This window comes from Gymnoscopelus braueri, assembly GCF_963280865.1.
Source record: "Gymnoscopelus braueri genome assembly, chromosome: 3".
In the NCBI taxonomy this organism is placed as follows: Eukaryota; Metazoa; Chordata; class Actinopteri; order Myctophiformes; family Myctophidae; genus Gymnoscopelus; species Gymnoscopelus braueri.
The window spans coordinates 29,348,368-29,373,464 of record NC_137612.1 but is presented as its reverse complement, the minus strand read 5'-3'; the positions used below and the strand labels follow the sequence as shown (position 1 = coordinate 29,373,464).

The window sequence follows — 25,097 nt, the reverse complement described above, 5'->3', positions numbered from 1 at the left end:
TTTATTTTTTACTTTAAGAGCCTGTCAACCAAAAGTAAAACCAGGACTGTGAAAATGAATGGCGTACACGCGCGTGTACAAACTCAACCCGCGCAACAGGTTTTGTTTTTAAATGACATCAGTCTTGAACAATAGGTAAAAGTTGATTGTTGAATTTTTTAAGTGGGCAAACACTCGATTCTCAGAGCAATATAAGCTTAACCACTTAAACTGAGTAGGCGTGATGGCTGTCATGCATTTATAACAAACAAAATAATGTGTGATGTGATTGTGTGGCATTGCTTCTGAACAGCCAGTGAGTGTCTGCATAAATCCTTGGATTCACACACAAAATGAATAGCAGTCATGATGAATGCCATTGAATTCTTTAGAGCTCTCTTGAATACCTTTCTCTGCATTCGACAGTGTAGCATACAAAGATTACAATTTAGATTCAAGTGTTCAACCATATTTATGCCATCTGCCTTTCTGCAATGGTACATGCATAAATGGCAGTGAGTTCATCATGTACTGAAACTAGTGGAAGGGAAATGGGGTCACTAAACATAGAGAACATGATTGCACTCAACACGTTTCAGGGCAATGTGTTGATTAGAAGTTATATTAGATAACTTCTGTGAAAGTGGAACTTTTGGACTAATGAAGCCATTGAGTCACCTAAATCAGCCATCATCGAAGGAGCATGAAGGTGCACAGCAAATGCCATAGCAATCCAGCAGGTAGCTTTTGAGATATCTTGTTTGGGAGACATTTTGGTCAAATGGCGGCACTAGAGGAAAGGCCACTGGGTAAGCCAGTAAATTCACAAAAAATGCCACGGAAATCCAGCTGAGATGTTTATGCTTATGTTTATTAAAGGATCCCCATTAGAGACACATGAATGAGCCTCTTGTCTTCCTAAGATAATGTTGTTCGGGGACAAAATGGTGGATCGACCGTCCTGTACATAAACATAGTCAGAGCCCCACTTATGGTGCTAAACATTCTTAAAGCTGCACTGTGTGACAAAGCCTTAAAATAATATGCACTTTGTGAAGGTTTAATTGAGACATAACACTATCCATGCGGTAATGGTGCAAGTTTTGGCCGTCCATATGGCACAGAGCACAAGGTCAAAAGTTTGAGCATGAAAAAAAGAATAGAGTCTGCACACTGGTAAAGTTGCAAAAAGCTCCAGTTGGTAATTTATTGCTAGTCAACGTTTCGGCCTGTTCAGATCTTCATCAGGACATATATGTCCACAATTACCGCATTGATTCATCAGGACATGTCCTGATGAAGGTCTGAACAGGCCGAAACGTTGACGAGCAATAAATTACCAAGTGGAGCTTTTTGCAACTTTACCAGTGTGCAGACTATATTATTTTTTTCATGATACTTTGTTTGTCTAGCACCTGGGCCACGGATGTGCGTGCACTACCTTTTTCAAAAGTTTGAACATTCCTCTTAAAACAACCTTGGGAAACCTAATGGCATAACGCAGATACCTGAATTGAATGGATACTGATGTCTAATGCAGACAGCATTAAAACAGAACATTTGAAAAAAACAACCTTGGAACGGTTATTGTTATTTTTCTGAGCTGAACTTAAATTGAATGAGTTTCATGATCCTTGAGCACTGTGTTATACATTCTGTTAGGAACACAAACAATCATTGGAGGACAAAGCTGTATGCTGTTACATTATATACAGTATGCTATAAAGTGTTTTGTAACTAAAGTTTTGCCGGCTCCAATTGTATATTCATGAATTTATCGACAGTGCGTGTTAACAAGCCTGTTGTGAACATGGAGTGTCACCTACAGTATGTTGACAATGTGGCATAACGTCTATCACGGGAGAAAGCTGTAGCATTTTCAACCACATTAACCCTGATGTCCTGATTTTGAAAAAGTGGCTAACTCTAGGAGGTTTGTGTGTGTGTGTGTGTGTGTGTGTGTGTGTGTGTGTGTGTGTGTGTGTGTGTGTGTGTGTGTGTGTGTGTGTGTGTGTGTGTGTGTGTGTGTGTGTGTGTGTGTGTGTGTGTGTGTGTGTGTGTGTTTGTGTGTGTTTGTGTGTGTGTGTGAGTGAGAGAGCTAGAGTGAGTGAGTGAGTGAGTGAGAGAGATCAAGGACATAATAACCTAATTGTGAGGCTTTTATTCATTCTTCATTACTACAGTGTGATAAACAGTACAGGCTAGCAGAATAAGTGTTTATAAATGCTACAAACAAGATAACGTGTTTTGAGGCATCTGCTTTGTAGCCGTGCATTTTGTATTTAATGAGGTCATTTGCATAATTTCTGCATTATTAAATTTGCCTACCTTGAGGAAAACTTTGAAGTGTGTGTGGGGGGGGGGGCTATTCATCATCATCGCAGAGGCTCCCTAAATGGTTGCTGAGTGAGTGAGGCAGTTACTGGCAGACCGTGTACTTCATTGTGTGTGTGTGTGTGTGTGTGTGTGTGTGTGTGTGTGTGTGTGTGTGTGTGTGTGTGTGTGTGTGTGTGTGTGTGTGTGTGTGTGTGTGTGTGTGTGTGTGTGTGTGTGTGTGTGTGTATGTGGAGGATGTCAGAAAGTCTGACACTCACATGTTAAAGAAAACAAAACATAAAAAAAAGATAATAATAAAAGTCCTCATGGGACATACATTGTTTGTCTGGATCTGGGGTGGGGGGGGGGGGGGCATTCACAAATGGCTACTCTGTACAACCATAGTCCCACCTAGAGTATATCAGTTCTGTTCCATCAGCGTGTCGTATTACACACACACATACAGTATGCAGATGCTCAGGTCATGGTTCAATGTCAGTGTTCTATATGCCGCCCTTCAATCAGGCTCTGGATGGACACCTTGGGCTTTATTTTCCGTCAATAATTGGTCACTGTTCAATGCTCCGAAATTATGCATCGTCACACAGAACATCCTTTATGGAAAGCTGGGCTCTCGCCTCCTGTCATCTGCAGTGATACATAGAGGTGTCATAAGAAGTTGGCATGTTTGCTTAATGTGCACAGAGGATACCTGCGTGACACTGTGAAATGTGCACTGCACCGTTTCCCCCACAAATAATCAAAACAGATGTCCATTAATTAGTCTGTGACTGCAGAGACAAATGACTTAAAATGGCTGCCATAGCAATTTATATAACTTATGTAAAATGTAGTGAGAAAGACAGACAAATATAGTTTGTCATAAACAGCTGTGTTCCCCATTAAAGAGAAGGGGTACAGAAGTGTTAGTAGCTCCAAGCAGGGATCTCTAATTAGCTAACCGAGGAAAGAAGAAAAAGGGGGGAGGGTTCCCACAATGCCTTGCTTTGGCAACCGCACAGCCTGCAGAAAGCACCGTGATTCTCTTCAACAATCCACATGAAAATCTATGGTGTCTTGTTTTGATGGGTTCAGTTATCATTGTTTTCCTTCACTTTCCTATTGAACTCTATGGGGAAATTAGTCAGCTGCTAAAGGGGTTCACGTCTATCGTTAAGCTGCTCCGTACTGTAGCAGCAAATATGATGGCTTCAGGCTGGATTCATAACTCATGCGCTTGTTTATTTACAGATACACTGAGACGCAAAGAAATTATACTGAATAGAAAAGGCTATAAAAAATGTATGCAGTTTTCCCTAGTTGTATATCCATTGAGCAGTGCTGAGCCGCCATGACAAAATGTGTCTTCACAACTGGAGAAAAATGTGAAATGAGGAAAATAAATTGTGTACGAATGCGAGTGAATGTGAACATCAATTCATACTGTACCAGTTGACCGGGTCTCTCAGGGGTGTACTGTAGTATGGTACTGTACGTCCCCTCATTTTTTCCCCCCTCTACACCAAATCTTCAGTAAATCTGACGTCGTGTTGTGAGCCTGTAGATGTCATATTTTTGCAGGATGTTCTCGTATTATGTCATACCCAGAATAGGGACTATAGGGTTCATGTGGTAAAATGCTAAATGATTGCGTAATTTTTTTTAATATATATATATTTCTATTTAATAATAGATGTTCTACAGAAGAACATATATACATACACTAGTGTGTAAAGTTGCTGACAGGGAGTTTTATGAATATCCTCCAATTTGTTGACATCCACTTTTAAACAGCAGGCATCCATTAAGCTGCCTGTAGGCCTCTAGCTTGCTCTGGGCACTAGTTCACCCACAGTGTGATTGCCCTAACTATATCTACACCAGAGAATTCCATCATTCACATCACTGGTAGAGTTTTCCTCCAAGGAGCCAATTCCACGGCAGAGGCGATGGAGGCAGTTTGTGGGTCGAATGCTGTATCAAAGTGAAAATTTGTGATTGGTCAGGAATTACATGAATATGACCTACAGTAAAACTATCATCCATAGGTTCCATATACATTTAGGAGAGGAGAGTACAGGTACAGGTACAGTAGTGCCACTGTCATGCACAATACAGCAATCACCAATGCTAAAACCCTAAATCAGTTATACTAAAACCTTCCTGTTTCGCTCTCTCTCCCTAAGAAGCAGAGGTGACAACAAATCATTGTTGCAAGTACAAGCAAATCTCGCCTATTTCTTATATTATCATGATTCATGTTTCAGGTAAGTCCGACATCAATGAGTTAAGTTCCCCTTTTCCCTCTTCCCCAAATCTTTTTGCCGAAAATAGAACATACATTATTGTAGAGGTTTCTACTACTTCGATATTATTTATTATTTATTAAAGGTAATCCCTAGGTGCTGATTCTTTGTGATTGCCACAAGTGAAGGTGGGAGTTGAGAATAGGTTAGGTTGTAAGGCTAACCTCTTCTTAGTTCTTAGGTTAGGTTGTAAGGCTAACCTATTCTTCTATGTCCTGGGTATGAGATGTCCGGTGAACTCTGTCTATCGTTAAGTCACGTCCGGAAGGGAACGGCGTGTCGTTCACGATTCCCCTTTTTATTGCCTTTGTCTTTGTCTCCGCTGGACCTGGTTGTCAGTGAGATTCTATGAGATTCTACAAGAGCTATCTAACTTTTAAGTTCTAATTCTTAGTTAATTTACTTAATTAATTCTTAGCTTAACTAATTATCGGACTTTTTATCTAGCTGCTGCTCGACTCTATTGCTCGACGCACACTTCTCTGTGTCTCGCAGCTGCTTTTATGTGTGGAATATGATGTCATACGATCGTAAGACGACGTCACGCTGGCGTCGTGTCCATAATCGGGCGTAATGCCGCACCGCCATCGTCGTCTTGGCAACATAAATGAACATCAACATGCTAATTGATTTACAACCTGTAACTACCAATATTTACAAGCAACTGTGCAGAAAAACAAGCCCAAAGTCGCTTATAATAAGCGGACATGGCAACACTGCCTCGACAACGCTGGAAAACAACACAACCCTTCCGTGTGTAATTTAACGAATCGGTGATTACCTACGTCATTTGAACCCTCCCAGCCCGGTTCCTCATCTCAAACCAGGCCAGCCAGGTATCAACTTCCAGGCCGATCAGCGCGATTCTGCGCAGTTACGACCGGACCGGGCTGAGGTGGAAACACCAGCAGCTAGTTCTCTAAGAACTAGCTGCAGCAGCTAGTTCTCAAACCGAACTGTACCGCGTTCAAAACCCTAATGGAAAGGGTCCCGTCTAACGACTGGAACAATAACATTTCCACCGCGATCCGCCATTGCAGAGAGATCGCGCGTCGAAAAGGGCAGTTTTTTTCACCAAAAAAATATATGGAGATATAGACCTTTTTCTCAAGATCCCATCATTGGGGTGGATGCACGTCTGTTTTTTTTGCGACGTCACATCCGTCCATTCCCTTTTATATGGTCGTAGGATCATTCCTAAGTTGCGTTAGAGCGCCCTCTTGTGGAAAACAATTAAACTTTTTTTTCTTGTTGAAAAAACGTAATATTACGTTTATGGCACTCCACGGGTGTATTTGCAAAAACGTAATATTATGTTTTTGGCACTCATTGTGTTAATCCAGAGCGACTTACAGTAAGCAAGGACAACACAAGGTAATACATCAAATGCATAGAAATTGTAATCTAGGATCATACAGTAGGTAAACCAAGAACCTATTATCAGTCTAACAGTAGAATATCCCCAAAAATCTATAATCTGTACATTGAAACTATACACACTGTGACAAATGCACATTATATTTATCTGCTTGATCTATGGGTGTTATTATATCTGTTTGATATGTAACATCTGATTTATCTATGCACGTTATTGTATCTGATTGATATGTGACATGTTGGACACTGTGAGATATATGGACATTTCCAATTCACGTGAGGGTAATGGGTCTGATCAGTGGGTGATTGAATGATTTGTGCCACCCGACATTACAAATAGAAGGTGTGGTACTGGGGGGAGGGGGGCAATCAAAACAACCTGTGTACCGATGGGAACGGGTGGAATCGAGTGGAGATCTCCTGGGCGCCAGTGTTACTAGTTTAGGTTGTCAGTTTTAACTAAACAGTAAGCTGCAGCCAAGAAGCGAGAGATAGCGAGCCCAACGGAAGAGGAACGAGACGTTGCTGCCGTGGGGTTACAATCGCTGGATTTATGAACAAACCGCCAGTCACCGAGAGGATTCTGACGGAGCCGCGGGTGAGATAAGTCCATATTTTTGTTCCTGTGGATTACAAATAATGGGGTACCCCGAACTTTAATCTTCGGACCGCTTCGTGCGGAAGATCGTTATCGTTTCATTTGGATATAAGGACTAATAGACTTACTCGAGAGCGTGGGAGAAAGAGGCCGCTTGGACAGTAACGCGTGAACTGTTGTTATTGTTTGGAGCGTCGGTCTGTGACGTTCACTCTTACGTCCGAGTAGTTTTTGTTGGTCATGTTTGAATGAGATTGTGATCAGAAGGAGCTTGTGAAAAAAGTATTGTTTTGTTTAACTGTTTGTTTATTTCTTTTGTTTATTAGGGAAAGAGTATAGGGACAGAAGTTCATTTAAAAGCCTGAAGTGTATTATTTATTTACCATTTAATTTGTCAATTGCCTATTTTGTGGCTTTATTATTTAATTAATTTCAGTTAAAAACCTGCCGATCCCGTTGTATTTCCTTTTAGTTAGTAATTATCCTTTCAAGGTAATGGCCGATTGTTACAACACTATAGGATGCCAGGTCAACAATGACCTGGAATCTGTCGACATAACATTATCTATCTGTTGCCGCCCTTAGGCCAAAATTTCCACTTGCACACAAAATGAATGGAAGATGGATGGATTGCCATGGCAAATAGTATACCAGCACTCACGGATCAGTAGGCTTCTATTCATTTATGACCTTGACACTTGCTGAGTGCATCCATACTCCCTGGAACCCTAACCATTTGAGGGACCCCATAACCTTTAGTGACACCCTCAGGTCAAAATGTCTGCTTGTTTTATGTTTTAAATGTCCTTTGTAGAGTTGTGATTATGGTAAATTATTTTTATTTCACGTTAAAGCTTTTGTGGCTCTAAGGAATGTAATGTCGATTTAACCACTTTGGTCTGGTCTGGTCAAGGTGTCACTAGCGGGACTATTAAACTCAAGTTAATTCGAGTCCAAGTCGCTTGATTCGAGACCTCACCTCTACTGAGTAGCTACCAATTTCATGTTGTTTGGGAATCTCAAAGGAGGTTTCGCTGACAGATCACATACTGTCTCTGTATAACAGAGTTTCTACTTACAGTGAGGGAAAACACCACTTCATGATAACGATATGACAATTGGCTAAAGTCCAATCTCCATGGATTTATTTATTGTCTCCGCCGTAGGTGGAGAATATGTTTTCGCTTCGTCCCGCCGTGTGAGCAAACATTGTTAGCCAAGCTAACATTGGTCAAGCTCCACGTGACACGTGTCAATATGTTGACACCAATGCTTTTGATTGGCTAGAGGGACGCATGACGAAATAAAATTCTATAAATAGGTGTGTCACTTCAAAAAGTCTTTACTTTTTGAATTGAGGTAAGACAGGATCAATCAGTCTTGATTGGAACAGTACCTTCCAGTCCAAATCACCCGTCCGTGCGTGTGTGTGTCCCTCTGAGAACACCTAACATTGGTCAAGCAAAGGCGCAGAAGGCCAAAGCTAAGAAAGCATACTCATCTACAACAGGGACATCAGGCAGTCTCCTCCACAGTTGCCCCTGTCAGCCTCACAGCTGAAGAGCTGGAGGAGTAACAGCAGAAGGTTCAAGAAGAAGAAGAATCGTATCCAGAAGGCTTTCCGTCGTACGTCGCTCGTTCCTCTGGGCAGAGACAGAATCTACAAACAATACTGGTTTTTCCCTTCCACCTGTGCTCTGTTTGTGGAGGATGATTACTTTGGGCTGACGGAGGACATGCTGGAACCCCACCCTGCATCTCTACAGGATGAACAGATGGAGGATGAAGGACAGCAGGACACACAGATGGACACCATACATAGCCCCACCTGTATCCCTGCCAGTTGCCTGCCAGTCATACGCCCCAACCAATTGGCCTTCTACAGCTCGGTGGAGGAGGTGGAGCAGCTGATGGAGGCATTGAACCCGCGAGGTCACAGAGAGAGCAGCCTCAAGGAGACGCTACACCAGGAGAAAGACAGAATCACACAGATACTGAACAACACTGCTGCTGTCAAATATAATTATAAAACCAAGGCCCCAGAATCCCTTGCTACAGCTGAGAGTTTCGTGGAGAGCCGACTCAGAGATATGCTGTTGGACATTGAGGAAAGAATCTACGAAGGAAATCTGGAAACGCTGAAGATAACGGAGAGAGAGACATGGAGATCAGCATTGGAGAGAGGACAATATGAACTGCTGGCTGCTGATGGCAGAAAGAACGGAGAGATGAATGGTGGAGAGGAGATGGAGGTGGATAACTCTCAGCCAGTGAACAGTACCGTCCACTGCCTTGCTCATGCCCTGTTTCAGATAGAACAGGAAATCGAACGCAGGTTCCTCCAAGTTCCTCTGGGCGGCGAGGAGTCCAAGAAAGACAAGAAGAACGGTAAAAACAGGAAGAAAAAATGACGACCCGTCCAGTGACAGTGACAATGGCAGTGCCAGTGGTAAGATGGTTTTGGAACGTTGGAGAGAATCTCTGCAGTCCTGCTCCAGTCTTTCCCAAGTGTTTGTCCATCTGTCCACTTTGGAAAAGAGCATCATTTGGGCATCAAAGTCTCTCCTCAACGCTCGCTGTAAACTGTGCAGACGGAAAGGAGACGCAGAGACTATGTTACTGTGTGACGGATGTGACCGAGGACATCATTTGCAGTGTTTGAGACCCAGACTGAAGTCTGTCCCGGAAGGAGACTGGTTCTGTCCAAGCTGTCGTCCCAAGCAGCGCTCTGTCCGTCCCGTGTCTGTTTTCGCTTCGTCCCGCCGTGTGTGAGCATGGCCCCTAGCCAAGCTAACACTGGTCAAGCTCCACGTGACACGTGTCAATATGTTGACACCAATGCCTTTGATTGGCTAGAGGGACGCATGACGAGATACAATTCTATAAATAGGTGTGTCACTTAAAAAATGATCAGTTAGAGATAAAGTAGGTGATTTCATTTGATTAAAATAGCACGGGTCCGCTGGCGGAGACTTGTGCTCCGAGGAGCACATTTTCTAGTTTAACATAATATTGATTATGTTGTGTAATGTGTACATTATCCCATCTTTATATATAACAATGAACAGGCTGTATACCAACCAAGCTAGCTTTCAGGCTAAACTAGCACAATCCAAACAGTCCCTCTGATGATGAATCACTATAATCATGCCAGATTTTCCATAAGACTAAAATAAACTCCAATTCCATCATTCTAATACAAAGATTTGTCTTCCGTCGCCGTGAGACTCCAGGCAGTGAGTTTATAAGAGTGCATTTGCCTCCATAGACTTGCCTCTCTCTTATTCAATCAAAGGACCATTTTTATTGCCAGTGCGCCAGCACCTGATTGCAATAACACACTTGATAGATGGGGTTTGCCTCACACTGTAGCAGGTGTGCTATACGTGCTGGATAATCTGTTTTCATAAAAAGACCAGACAGGTCCCTCAAATCAAGAGTTGCCACGCATTCGGAATTACTTGATAAAATATGTAGATTATTTCACTGCGTTAAGGAACAGTAGGGAATAATGTCTTCTCTATTACTGCCTTTGATGCAGTACCTCCATAGTGTGCTTCCCTGCTGTACCCAGAGATGTGGAGCCCTTCACAATGGGGTCTGTGAGAATTATTCAGACTGGCTGATATACTGATAATGCTAAAATATGAACAACCTGCCTCTGTATGAATCTAATTGAAGTCAAGCAGGAAAGTATTGCAGGTTGACCTTGTTTGTATTGGCAGATGGAAGTCATTTCATCTCAAAACAATCTTTAAATGAGAAACATGTTGTGGAAATGGGAGGGAAAATGTTAAAATGTCTGTGGGCGCACACAGTACTATAACATAATTTTGTTTTTGTTTTGTTTGTGTGTGGAATCTATTCCCAGATCGAATCCAAAATATCATAAAAGCGTGATGTTTCCCTTTTATCGTTTAGGATTCATTTTTGCCATTTCACTGCTGATTTATAAAGTATCCAGGCAAAATGGCAAACAAATAAAATAAAAAACAACAACTGTTGCGTTCCAACAACACTTATTTGAATGTGGACAGCAGGAGGTGTTTGGGAGGGCAATTTGAACATGCTTTTTGTCTCAATACTTTTGTTTTGTTGAGGTGGGTTTGTTTGTGCAGTTGTGCCTGTGTATGTTTTCTGTTTGTACACATTAATGAGTCTGGAAAGAAGAAATGGTGTAAAGAAAATAATAAAATTGCAACGGGGTTCTAAACAAAACAAAGCCCTTCTCAACAACCTGATAATTAGGCTTATAAGAAAGGCTTATCACAGTGCTACTGAACTGTTGTTTACATAGAGGGTAACCCTGCTGCCATGACTGGCCTGTTACTCCAGGCTTGTACTTCCTCAGGTCCACTCATTCTGACCATTTAAAGACTGCCTTGAGCATCCGTGTCTTTCATACCAGGAATACATTACCATGTTGGTACATTGTTGACCTTGGGGCATTTCAAGAATAGGATTTTAACTCACAAGAGATTTCAGTGTAATTGTTTTTAAATAAAAAAATCAATGTTGTTTTAATTCTCTCTGATTAGTTCCTGTGTTATTTACTGCACTGATAGTTACGCACAATTGTAAATAAGGGTATATTCTTTATGTCCCCAAGTATTACACAAAGGTCTGAATGAAGAGCAGCCCCCTTGAGCAATGTACTTTGAAATGACATTTTGTTCTAGTTCTCTCTGCTAGCAGTCGTTCCTCAAGGGAGATGAGAAAGACAAATTGTGTGGTTCTTTAACTTTAATAAGCAATACTAAATAGTTCTTAGTTGACAGACTTTACTGACAATCTTTGGACATAAGATGGCCATTCAATCCAGGGTATGTTACAAACAAGACAGTGTATAATAATCTTTAGCTATTGATAGTAAGTTACTATGTGTGCAAGTTGTGAACAAAGCTGCACAAATCACAAGGCAGTGATCAATGGTGAAGCTGCACTATACGGTAAGAGTCTGGTCATTGACCAACTGGCTCGTACCATTTGGGGTAATGGAAATAGTGATCTTTAAAATGCTGTTCTTCAAAGTACAAAACTGCTTCACTAGTTATGTTATAACTAAGAGATTCACTGAAAATAAAATAATTAAATGTACAGATTATTAACTACAATCCAACTTTCACACAAGATGAGTTTCACTAGATATTTGCTGGTCGTCACCAAGCCTTTGATCAAACCCCCCTTCAGGTTCCGATTCCCAAACGGCCGCTCTAGCACCAGAGCCACAACCAGCTATTCTCCCCCGTCTCTCCTACGCTGTTTTCCTCAGATTTCCTCCAAAGGAGGGACATGTGCAAAACACATTTCTTGATATTAGTACTATAGATTTGTATCATTTGCAGGGAGAGTATTTGCCACTGGAAATATTCAAATCAGAAGAAAAAAAATTAGCGTGCAAGTTAAGATTACAACCTACCATAATTCAATACAAAGTAAAAAGACAATTAGCTTAAGTAATTTACACTTTTTTGTAATCAGTATCCTCTATAATGCAGGCCCCCCTTTCATAATCACAAGCAATCCCTAAACAATTTCTGTCATCGGTTTGGACTTTGTAATTATGTATTGCCTCAGGACAGCACGCGTTCAAGAGCGTAAGATAGAGGAAAGGTGAGTGTGTGTGTGTGTGTGTGTGTGTGTGTGTGTGTGTGTGTGTTTGCGCACATATGTACCGCATGTGTGTGTGATAGTGAGTGAGAGACAGACAGGCACCGGCAATGCACACGTGTGCGCAAAGCGTGCACATGTTCGGTACACAATAGAGTAGTACGTACCGTCTGAATACCAGCGCCCACCCATAGAGTAGAACCACCTGAATACCAGCATACACTCATCAAACAGAGTTTGATGATCACATGACTATAGAGGTAATTTGAACCGATTTGCGTGATGTTTGGACATAATCTGTAGGAGTCACTAAAATCTCCACACGCAATCTCCAAGGAGTATGCGTGCACAGTTTTATGCCGATCGGCCCAACTGCCTGCTCACAGACAGACGGCCTGTCGGAGACAATCAAGTACAGCAGATGATGCTACTCTCGTGACCATGGTCGAGTACATACTGCATCTCCAACCCTTGGTTCCAGTCATCCTGGATGATCTATTAAACTGCCTCAACTAAATCTCTATGGGGATAACACAAAAACCGGAACATCTCTGACTGATGAAGTTACACCACTGGCCCCCACCAGCCACATGTAGCTGCTTCCTATATCCAGCGTTTCAAATTAAAAGCCCTTCGGAATTTAATGCCCAGTCCAGCCATACTATACTAGATTTTGACCTAGTCTTGTTTAACTGTATGAGGCCATCGCCAGAGTGGCCTCAACATCAGCTGCAAACTGCGGTTATAGTTTCGAAAGCTAACCTTTTGTCTTAGACCAACAGCAAATGAATTATGACAGCAGGACCTCTGTTTTAAGGTCTACCCCCATCTGAGCACAGCCTCCAACTTGTGTCTGGCTGTTTGACATTTACTGAGTTCAAGTGTAATTAACTCTACCCGCTGAAAGTTCCCTATTTAGATAAGAGATCCCAAGTGTATGATTCAGTGTGCATGCGTGCATGCGTACGTGTATGCGTGCAGGAATTATGGGTTATAGTCTTCACTAACTCACTCAGCCCCCCCATTGGTGGGTTAAAGTATGACCTTTTAAAATGGGAAAAAATATGTCCACTCACAAAAGTATATTTGTAGAGAATAAGAGTGTCCAAATTACCCTCCCAAACACCTCATGATTAAGTTTGGTTGGAACACAGTGGTTCACTTCACTACAGAAATACTCGCATCCTTGATAAAAATGGTAAGCACTCAGAATCCACTGCACCTGCCCTCACTTCCTTGTTATTCAATGTTTCAACCTCTTAACCACATGAACCCTAAGATATGTAGGCCTACGTATACCGGCTAACGGAAACCTTAATAGTAGCATGTAATATTAGTATGTAGTTTGTTGATCATATTTCATTAACACAGCTTTTGTTGGAGTAACGTGGTGGCTCAACCAGTCCATTATAAAGATGAGAGTGGATAACCTGCACACAGTGTCCAGTATAATATAGTAGGTCTGCATTACCGTAGTGAGCAGACTGACAACATTGAGGGTTTTTATCCAATTCTCTTTACAACCGCTTTCTTCAGAAATTGCATAAATATTATCCTCAAAAACAAATGTCAAGGATTATTTTTATGTTTTCTGGTCATTTAAATTTTCCAGCTCCCCAAATTCTCTGTAATCTGCTCAGGCTGAAATGGCAATTCAACATTCCTCTTCACGTCACGTCATCCATAATGACAGCCATAACTGTATCATTAAGAATGAACACCATATGCAACATTACATTTATATTTTACATTATTGATGGCAATCAATAGTGATGATTGTAATAATTAGCAAAGAAGGGGGGGACAGAGAAGTAGCAAGACCGCAACACATTGCAGTGGAGTGCACAGTGAAACGTGGAAAACATGTACAGTATAGGATTTGTGTGTGTATGTGTGTGGTGTGGTGTGGTGTGGTGTGGTGTGGTGTGCGTGCGTGCGTGCGTGCGTGCGTGCGTGCGTGCGTGTTTGCGCTCACACGTGCATGTGTGTGTTGTGTCCTGTGCTCTACAATATTAATTTCAATATATTCTCCAATAGCTAAGCTAATATACCGCACGGGAAGAGGCTCTTTCTGAGTTTCATATTCATAAATAGATTCATTTCATTTCACTTTGTTTTGCACAGTGTATGAATACATAGTATGTAATGATGATGCACAATGTCTACTTCATACTAAAAATAGCACAAGGACGTCTTATGGTAGTTAGCGAAGAAAGTTAGGCACGGGCAAAGTCATCTTAGAGTTACAGTAACTGGCGAAGGACATAGCGATGTGAGACCTTCTCCAGTGACCTCCCCTTTTTAAACAAAAAGCTCCCCGTCAACCCCGATGGGTCCTTGAATCTCCACTTACGTCACCTAACACCCTCCCCTCCAAAAGATATAGACAACGCCTTTTAAAAATTATGTCTAAATAATTCAGCCGTGCCAAGAGTTTAGCGCCCACAAATGAAATACAATGATTATTTAATAGTGTATAACTGTTGCCGAGGCCTCATGACATATTTAAAGGCAGTGAATTATTAAGTTCTCACCTTCACGGTTTGTCCGGCTTCAGGGCCATCCTGGTGGGAACAGAAAAGAGATCATTAGGAAGAGTTGGGAAGCCAGAAATATTTCCATTAATAATTCAGACAGATTCTTTTTTATGTCAGATTAACCGCCCACCCCTCGCACCACTATATATATATATATATATATATATATATATATATATATATATATATATATATATATATATATATATATATATATTCTTAATCACAGTTCTTAATCACAGTTTTATTCACTCCCTGTCATGGTAAGGGAATGGCATGCAGGTTTAAAACAATAACGCCCATGCTCGCTGACAGTAAGTAAGAACTTTTTTGCACCTTATTTTGTGTTCCGCAACTGTCACATTAGGTGTGATTAAGTTTGATTAGATTATTACACACTTTTCTTCAGTGACAGAAGCTGATGATAGCAATGTGCACCACTCTAATAGGCCTGCGCAACACACATTGGTGTTGAAGAAACTAACAATAATTATAATAATAACTGTCACACGTGAACACAAAGACCTCATTACTTCCACTGAGTTTGAGTGACTGGTTCTCGCTCTTAGATGACGTAGATTATCAAGTAAATAACCAAAGGAAAGCCACTTGTCAGCAGAGGCTAAATCATTTTTCACAATTCCCCAGCATGGTTGATATTTTGATTTTATTTGTCACCATGGGGCATACTGCAGAGATCTGTCCCTCCTGTGGTGAGTTCTCCCTTTAATGCTGTGGCCCATCTTCCAGCACTCTAACCCATGAGCTGTCACAACTAATCTCACATCATCACATCTCGCCTCATCCCAAGTCAAACAAAATTATATCCAGGTAAAGATTGCTCCCTTTTACCCCCTCTATCCTAACCTGTGAAACGATTTTCTCTGATGAGGCTGCAGTCTAGCAAGGTGCCATTTTGATATTAGCATATATATCACTGGTTGTGCACAGAAGGCCAATCAGCATGATGAGAGCCTGTCTGGTTGTCAGAGTCAGGAGTGAAGAAGGTAGGCCTGTAGTTAGCATGGTTTCTTAGGCCAGGAGAGATATTCTCGCCCCTCACCACCTCACATACTGTATGTACTGTATGTGGTTTAACTGTTTTGGTAGTTGTACTTCTCTAACATTAATAATGTTTTATAATGTTTAACATTAATAAAATGATGTATTATTTTGTTTCAACACTGATTGAAACATTGTTTAAAGGTATATAGATGGCGAGTCATAATGTAAAACATGTATATTACATACAGTGGTGGAAGAAGTACTCACATTTGTTACTTAAGTAAAAGTATCGATACTGCAATGTAGAAATACTCTGTTACAAGTAAAAGTCCGGTATTCAAAATGTACTTAAATAAAAGGATAAAAGTATTGGCATCAAAGTACTTTTTGAAGTACTCATTATGCAGAATTTCCCAATTCCCAAGTTTCCAAATGTATAAAATAATTTGAAAATAGCAGATCTACAAGCTCACAACGCGTGTGAGCCTGTAGATCGGCTATTTTCAAATAGCCAAAATATATATACAGTGGGGGCTCAAGTGGTTAATGTGTGTGTTTTTCTTTATATATTAATCAAAATCTACAAAGTAACTAGTAACTAAAGTTTTCAAATAATTGTAGTGGAGTAAAAGTACAATATTTGCATCTATGATGTAGTGGAGTAGAAGTATAAAGTATTAAAAACTGGAGATACTCCAGTAAAGTAAAAAATTGTACTTAACATTGTACTTAAGCACAGTATACTGGAGTACATGTATTTGTTACTTTCCACCACTGATTACATATTGAATTTGCCTAATACCCCACCCACAATCACAATGTTAACGGGGTGTGAATTGTCATGTTTTGTGACACATTGTTTGTCTTGGGTTGGGTCACAGACGTGACATGCCCAATTGATTTTCTAGGTATGAAGCAGGGGAGTGAATTGGGTATGGCAAGGTAGGGCAGGTGCCATACCTTGGCTCCAAAAAAGAAAATATATAAAAACTAGAAAAAGTGCTCCTCGGAGCACAGGTCTCCGCCAGGTCAGGTAGGTTATTGTGGGCCAGTAATGTTCGGAATTCGCCAATCAGGATGGAATATGAAAAATCGGACGGAACAATCTTGATCACTTGACTACAGAGATAATGTGTACTGATTTGCATGATGTTTGGACAACATTTGTAGGAGTAATATAAAAACGAAAAGTGTTGCAAAAATCGGCCTCCTGGTGGCGCTATAATTGGGCAATGTTAAAAGGGTGGCATTTGTTCCTCAACGTAGTGCGAATGTGCGTGCAAAGTTTCACCGCAATCAGACGCTGTTTTCATGATTTGCGGAATTTTGTTCAAAACGGGCCACTCCTGCAAACTTTAGATGTCAATCTTAGCCAATTAGGATGGAATATGAAAAATCAAACAGATCGGTCTTGATCACATGACTATAGAGATCATGTGTACCGATTTGCGTGACATTTTGATAAAATCTTAAGGCTTAATATCCAAAAATGTGTTTTACATAAGTCGGCCTCCTGGTGGCGCTATGAAAGGCAGATGTGAAAAATGCAGGCAAAGGTTTTTCCTTGGCCCCTAGGGAGTGCACATACAAAGTTTTACACAGATTGGTGCAGTTATAGGTAAAAACAAAAAATGGCCTGTCATAGCGCCACCATGAGGCTGATTTGAACATTTTCAAGTGGCATTTCTTCCTCGGCCTAGTGGGAATGTGTGTACAAAATTTCACGTAAATTGCATGCTGTGTTCATGATTTGAGGCATTTTGTTCAAAACGGAGCACTCCTGCAAACTTTGGAAGCCAATTTTAACCAATCAGGATGGAATATGAAAAATCTGAAAGACCTGTTTTGTTTAATGACTATAGAGATACTGTGTACCGATTTGCAGGATTTCTGGACAAAATCTGTAGGAGTACTGTCCAAAAATGTGTTTTGCACAAATCGGCCTCCTGGTGGCGCTATAAAAGGCCCATGTGAAAATATTGGGGCAGAGGTTCTGCTCTGGCATCCAGGGAGTGTGTGTGTACAGTTTCACTGTGATCAAGCCAACGGTGCCAGCGATTAGCTGTTCACAGACACACACACGGACGGACGGACAGGGGGTAAAACATACAATAAAAATAAATGAAACTAGAAAAAGTGCTCCTCGGAGCACAGGTCTCCGCCAGGTCAGTACGTTATTGTGGCCTCCTGGTGGTGCTATAATAGGCCAATGTGAAAACGGTGCCATTTATTCTTAGGTCGTTCACGGCAATCGGACACTGCATTCATGATTTGAAGCATTTTATTCCAAAAACTGTGTTTTGCTAAATTAGACCTGCTGGTGGCGCTATAACAGGCCAATGTGAAAAAGGGTGGCATTTCTTCCTTGGCCTAGTGGGAATGTGTTTGTGAAATTTCACGGGAATCACAAGCTGCGTTCAGGATTTGAGGCATTTTGTTCAAAACGGACCAATCCTGCAAATTTTGGAAGCCAACCTTAGCCAATGAGGATGGAATATGGGAAATCGGACAGATCCGTGTTGATCACATGACTATAGAGATACTGTGTACCGATTTGCATGACGTTTGGATTAAATCTGTAGGAGTAATATAAAAAAATGGGTTTTGCACAAATCGGCCTCCAGGTGGCGCTATAACAGGCCCATGTGAAACATTTGAGGCAGAGGTTCTGAATTGGCATCCAGGGAGTGTGTGTGTACAGTTTCGCAGCGACCGGGCCAACGGTGCCGGAGATTAGCTGTTCACAGACGGACACACACGGACACACACACGGACGGACGGACAGACGGACGGAGGGTAAAACATACTCTCTCGCCATGCCTTTCGGCCTGGCGGAGACAATTAAATAGTTTTCTATGCATTTTTTGAACAACCAATTTATTTTTGGCCGCGCAGCTTTCCCGCGCGCCCAGGATAGGTGTCCCTTATTTCAATCTCTGGGAGTTGGCAACCGTAACCTTGCCATACCTTAGCTTTTGCTGAACTGACGCCACTGGTATGAAGGCCACACTTAAACAGCTAGTATACAGTATAATCATATTTGAGATTCCCCGACAGTGTGGGGTGGGATTTGAGTCAAAATATGGAAGCTGCGTTGCTTGCGTGCATTCTGTGAACCCTGCTTTCCGTTTTGGGTCTTTTGCACCTGGATAAACTCCTATGACTTGACAAGTTCCATAGTCTAATCTAGCTGAGCTCCTTGGATAAAGCTCTAGACCTCAGAGTGCAAAGAGGTCACTTGTGACAGTTGAGCCCGCCTTGCCACTTTAACTGCGATGACCAGCTACTGTATAACCCATAACTTGCATTGATTAGCCTAGGGATAAAATACCCTGGCCCAGTGCTGTAGTCTAAGTTTTTTCAGAAACACCATAATTATTCCATCACGCACGGCCATGCACGCGCACATATACGCGCACGGTCACAGAATGAATTCTTGTGGTTACTAGGGAGTAGCCTACTATTTTTTTTTCAAAATTTCGGTTTGAGTATACTGCGTATATAGCGTATACTGGTAGCGTACCACTGCCCTGGCCAATGCTCCATGCGTCCTAGACTCTTCTCCCTCCTGGCTCCCAGGCTGTGGAATTATGCCCCCGTCACAGTCATGACTGCAGATTCACTCCCTGTTTTCTGCCAGTCTGAAAATTCACCTCTTCAGACTCCACTTCACCCCCTCTTTTCCTTGCATCCCATCTTGACACAGTAGGCCAAGGAAGTACCTCCACGCATTTGTTTTCACATGGGAGCCACGCCATTATTAGACCCCGTCTTGTTCAATAAACACATGGCTCAGAGTGGATTATCCTGCTTACACCATGGCCACTTACCAACTCGTTACATACGAGAGGAGAGTATAAACCCAAACGCAGATGAGCATGAGCAGTTCATTGTCAAAGGGTTTATTTCAGGAACAAGCAAGTTCAAGGGAGCAGCCAGGCAACATCAAAATTCTTCAACTTTATTGCAACATCATAGCATAACAGTATGCATTATGATGGGTTTTACAGAATTGAGACAAGCACTCCAAACTAACATTAAAACAAAAGAAAAACATAAAAAATAACAATAGTAGCCTACATACTGTACACCCCCTCCATCCTTGTAACACATGTTCAGATACAGTATCATGCCCTCTAAGCTCAAACTGTAAAAAGTTCCTATTACTTCTGAAAAGCTTGTATGCTCTTGGGAGAAGGACATCTGGTGCCATTTTGTGCAACTCACACGCTGTGTGAGTGACCTCGCATTTCTTAGATTGTAATAGGAGCTTGAATATATACACCCTCTCAACTGCCTGGTTGTTCAAAACAATAGGAACACATACTGTACACACCAGAAGGCAAAACTACATCTGAGGCAGGACTCAGAAACATTAGGAAAAGGCAAACAGAATGCTAAAAAGCCAAGACAGAACACGTGATAAACCTTTATGAATGGCAGAGACGGAGGGGAATGAGTCCAGTTTTATAGAGGTAGAATTACAGTATGTGAGAAGTGACAACAAGACACACTATTTGGGTAGAAACTTTGCATTGGCACTAGCTGAGTCAACTGTGGAATAAATACAAGTACTAAAACCTTACTACTCCAGCAAGTGGAAGCTCCATAACAACCAATAAATGAGTACCTGCTGAGTCAGTCAACTGACCACAATAGCAACTTGTTCTGTGCTCCCCCAAAAGGATCAAATATCAACCAATCAGAACAGGGAGCAGAGCTAAGTAACTCTGATGAAGGACACATTTTTTCAACCAAGTCCAGTGAGGCAACTCATGACTCTGTACGACACATTGTTCAAAAGTTACGGCAAAACATAAGAGCTATCAAATATCGACCAATCAGAAGAAGGGGCGGGGCTATGTAACACCAATGAAGGACAAGGATTTTAAACCGAGTCAAATGAGACGACGCCACAAGTGGCTCCGACAAACTGTTCAAAAGTGATGGCAAATTATAAGTCGGGACATGATACAGGCATGTACTAATTTTCATACATGTAGGTGAAACCGTATTGTGGGGCCTGCAGTGCCTGCATATGCGTGTGTAAAAATGACCGGATAGTGCGGATACAGTAGGTGGGCTCTAAACCGGATGAGCACTAAACAGCAAATAGATGAGATGTTAGCAACAGCAATGAGAGAGGCTGTACAGCCCTTCTTGGGCAAATCTTTGTCAATAGCTCTAGAATACTATTCAGCCTGTGTGTGTGTGTGTGTGTGTGTGTGTGTGTGTGTGTGTGTGTGTGTGTGTGTGTGTGTGTGTGTGTGTGTGTGTGTGTGTGTGTGTGTGTGTGTGTGTGTGTGTGTGTGTGTGTGTGTGTGTGTGTGTGTGTGTGTGTGTGTGTGTGTGTGTGTGTGCGCGCGCGCGCGCGCGTGCGTGCGTGCGTGCGTGCGTGCGTGCGTGCGTGTGTGTTGTGTTGTGTTGTGCGTGCGTGCGTGTGTGAGTGTAAGGGGTTATATTTTCGACAATATGCATATTTCTATGCACTACGATAACTCACTTTGCAATAAAAAAGCTCAATTCAGAATCATGATGTGGTGTACTTGTAGTTGGTTAATGCACATAGCCTACTAAACTTATACAAAGTGGCTGGCCACTGTGGGTGTGTGATTTACCTGTATGGCGATGGTGAGCGAGGTAGCATTGAAGTACTTCTCCACTAGATTGGCCACTCTCTGCGTGGTGCTGAACAGGTCTGCCACCTCATTTGGATGAAGGTCTCTGAAGCGCTCCACCTGCCTCAGTGGGCACACCAGCACATCTAAGCCATTCTTATTAAGGAAATCACAGGTCAGTGGTGGGGGTATCATTCCCTAAGCTAGGAAGCGATAAAGCGAATTGCCACTTGGTAGCATCTGAAACTGCCTTTACACAGAAGAAAAGAATCTTCCCTCTTCGACATACTGTAGGACAAGAGACAAGGGCATGGCTACACGACACTGAGCTGGCCATCTGATGATACATAAAAAGTTATCCAAATGTAAACAGAAAACAAGTATTTATTAAACTGTATTTATTCCTTAGAAGCTACAATTACATCAGCATTAAAACATCCACATGTGAGGAATACAAGGGTCGGACATTGTTCCTGTGAATAGTGCCTGTGTTTTGCTTGACACACCCTCTACAGTGGTTCCCAGTGGATTTTGTGACAACTACACATTGTTATTGCAATATATACAACTAAACAAAAAGTTATGCATTACTCAGTAATTTACTCAGTACTTTGAGAGCACTGATTTCCCAATACAGAAACAAATTCTATACCATCAGAGAATTGGCGTCCCTATTTTGATCATGTCATTTTGGCAAACATTTTTATTTTTAATTATTTATTTTGTATTTATTTTTCTCAAAAAAATTGCATAAATGCCGAATATAGCCAATTGACATGCTCACAATGGGTCACGTGAACACAGGTGTCCCGTGACATTTTTACATTTTCATTGGTGTCTTGGGCACAAAAAGTTTGAGAACCACCACTCTATTATATATGGAGAAAGTGTGAAGTGAAGAGAAGCGGGGACATAGGGGAGATAATCTGATTCAACGTCGAGAGTTGAGGGGGGTATATGAGACACTTGTTGAGGGACTGGGTTATGAGTATATAAGAGAATAAAGGGACTGACTCTGCATACTGCACCTAACACAACGCGTTGTGAAAATGTCGATTGGCTATTTTTAATACAGGTGTGCCTTGAGATTTTGACTCGCCCATTGGTGTGTCATGGGCACAAAAAGTTTGAAGACCACTGCTGCATTATATACAGAGAAAGTGAGAGTACCAGAATAAAGTGAAGAGAGGAGGAAGATGGGGGTGGGGGGGAGATAATCTGATTCAATGGGGAGAGAGGTATATGAGACACTTGTTTTTTTTTTTTACTTAACATTTTTATCCCACGATTTTGCAACCCTTTTTCACCCAGTGCCAATTGTCTAAGTGATCTTGGGCGCTACACTCCCCCTGTCGGCCTATAGGGAGCCCAGAGCCGAGCTCCTTCCTTGCATGAGAGCTTCCCCTGGTAGGACGTAGCGCGTGGAAGGAATACGTAATTCCAACCAGTTCCTTTCCCCTCCATCAGGCGCCCCGGCTATCAAGGGGGAGGCGGTATAGCGACCAGGATTACTGCATGTTTTTGTGAGGGTACCTACCCTAGGAGACACGGGGAGAACATGCAAACTCCACACAGAGAGGCCCTTTCGCCAACCCCACCTAGGGTATGGGCGCTGATGACGCAGAGGAGAAGACACACCCCAGCGCCCACACCATCCCCAGCGGGAATCGAACTCATGACCCCAGACACTTGTTGACGAGCTGGGCTATGAGTATAGAACAGAATAAAAGGAGTGACATAACTAGTGTTGCCAGGTCTGCTTATTTTAAGCGACTTACGGCTTGTTTTTCTGTAAGGTCGCTTATAAATATTGGTAGTTGCAGGTTGCTCCTTTTTGGCTCTTGTTTCTAAAGTGTAGTTGCTTATTTGGTCTTGCTTCCTAATGTTGTTTAAACCAGTGGTTGTCAAACATGTTCATGTCAAGGAAATGAATATGTATTTGCACACGGATCTACATCTGAAAATACTTTGTGCCAGGGACCCCCCATACAAGATTTGTGTACTTAAATTTTTTTTTGAAAATGGCAGATCTACAAGCTCACAACACGTCGCATTGCGGCAGGGTCTGCGGCCAAATACATATTAATTTGGCAGATCAGATTTTGTGCTCTGTCATAGAAACAAATCCATTCCTGGGGCTGCACAGTGGAGCCAAACTTTAACACAGAACACAGCTAAGCCTATGGAAGATGCTGTGTTCACGGAACCTTAAAATACGCTGAGAGATAAGCTTGATGCTCATGTCGAGTGAGTTATTTCCCTATGATGACAATAGAATCCCTATGGTGACAATCTCCGCCAGGGGACATAGCTGAACTAACCAAGCGTAAACGTGACTTGATATTCTCTCTGCCACCTCTGACATACATGATGTGGCTTTAACAGGTGGTCACTCTGTCTGGTGCAGAAAGGCACTTTGCATTCAACACTTTGCTCGGTGCATTTGTATTAGAATTCAAAGTCTGTACAAAACTGTATTGCAGGGGTCGGCAACCTTTTTGACATGAAGTGCCATGTTTTCATTTTCTTGATAGTCAGTGTCAACATTAAGCTTAATTATGACACCACATAAAAATTTAATACTTCCATCTGATTTTGATTGTCCATAGGCTATACATAACAACCTTTATTTTTTTTTACTTTAGAAATATTTTCTTTCACATCAGGATGTAATGATCATTAGACTTGTATACAGATGTGAGGGGACTTAATTTAACTCACTAACTTCTTTAAATATTTAAAAATCCCTCACTCACACTTATGCCAGTGTGCCAGTGATCACCCTCCCCCGTGCCAATGTTGACACCCGTGCCTAAGGTTCCCTCCCCCTGCTGTATTGTGTGTCACAATGTGATGAAATTACCCACAAAGAACATTTTTGATTCATTTGTAAAAGTGTCTCTTCAGGATTCAAATGTGTGTAGGCCTACCTTACAAATAATAGAGAAAGAGAAAAGTCTCCACATAACTGGGCTTCTGTACCGGTGTTCACCAATTATAATTATATGGTATCAAAATCAATTCGGAAGAAATAACTAGTTTGGATACAAAGGCGGAAACCATACGAAGGCAGAGAGTAATTTGCAATCATTTCAAATGAAAAAGAGAAACTCAATCAGAAACTCAACTTGAATTCTTACTGTATGTGTCAGAAAAGAAGATTGGAAATGCATACTAGTGTCTTCCAAAAGAAGAAAATTGGTATGGTCCCCTAAATGTATCGTCATGCTTGATAACCATAAGCCAAACCTAGAGTGAGTGAATGAATGAATGAATGTAGACCTGGTCTGTGCTTAGAAAATTGGTAAAAACGTAGAAAGATTCGATTTTGGACCCAATGTTTAAAATAAATAATTTATTACAACATTCTACAATTAACTACGGAGATAAATGTATTAGGTTGTAACTGCTTCAAATCTAAACAACACAATCCTGAATGTGAATTGAACTCTGAGCCTGTACAAATATGTCCATTTGTACACACTCAGAAATAAATTAATGCACATTGTGGGTGCCAGGGTGTAAAGTACCTGTCCACCACCACGGAATTGGGGTTCGAATCCACTACGGTTCACTTAAACCCTATATACTTTGTTGACTAGGGTCCCCAAGGGGTCTGTATTGGCCCACTACTTTCTTCCCTCTACACCAAATTTCTTAGCTGAAAATAATGGAAAATAGCTGATCTGCTATTTTTGGCAGAATGTTCGCCTATTTTTGATGAATCGCCTACAACATGCCCACAATAGAG

General features: G+C 41.7%; 1 protein-coding gene across 1 annotated transcript in view; it reads right to left on the bottom strand.

Annotated features, from left to right (window-relative positions):
* Window positions 1-25,097, bottom strand: part of fhit (fragile histidine triad diadenosine triphosphatase) — a 354,360-nt gene that overhangs the window by 58,734 nt on the left and 270,529 nt on the right. Inside the window, exons 4-5 of the mRNA XM_080424249.1 lie at window positions 21,347-21,492; window positions 14,721-14,750 (exon numbers count right to left, since the gene is read on the bottom strand). Coding sequence (XP_080280375.1) covers window positions 14,721-14,750; window positions 21,347-21,492 — 176 coding nt within the window. The remainder of the gene's footprint in view (window positions 1-14,720; window positions 14,751-21,346; window positions 21,493-25,097) is intronic.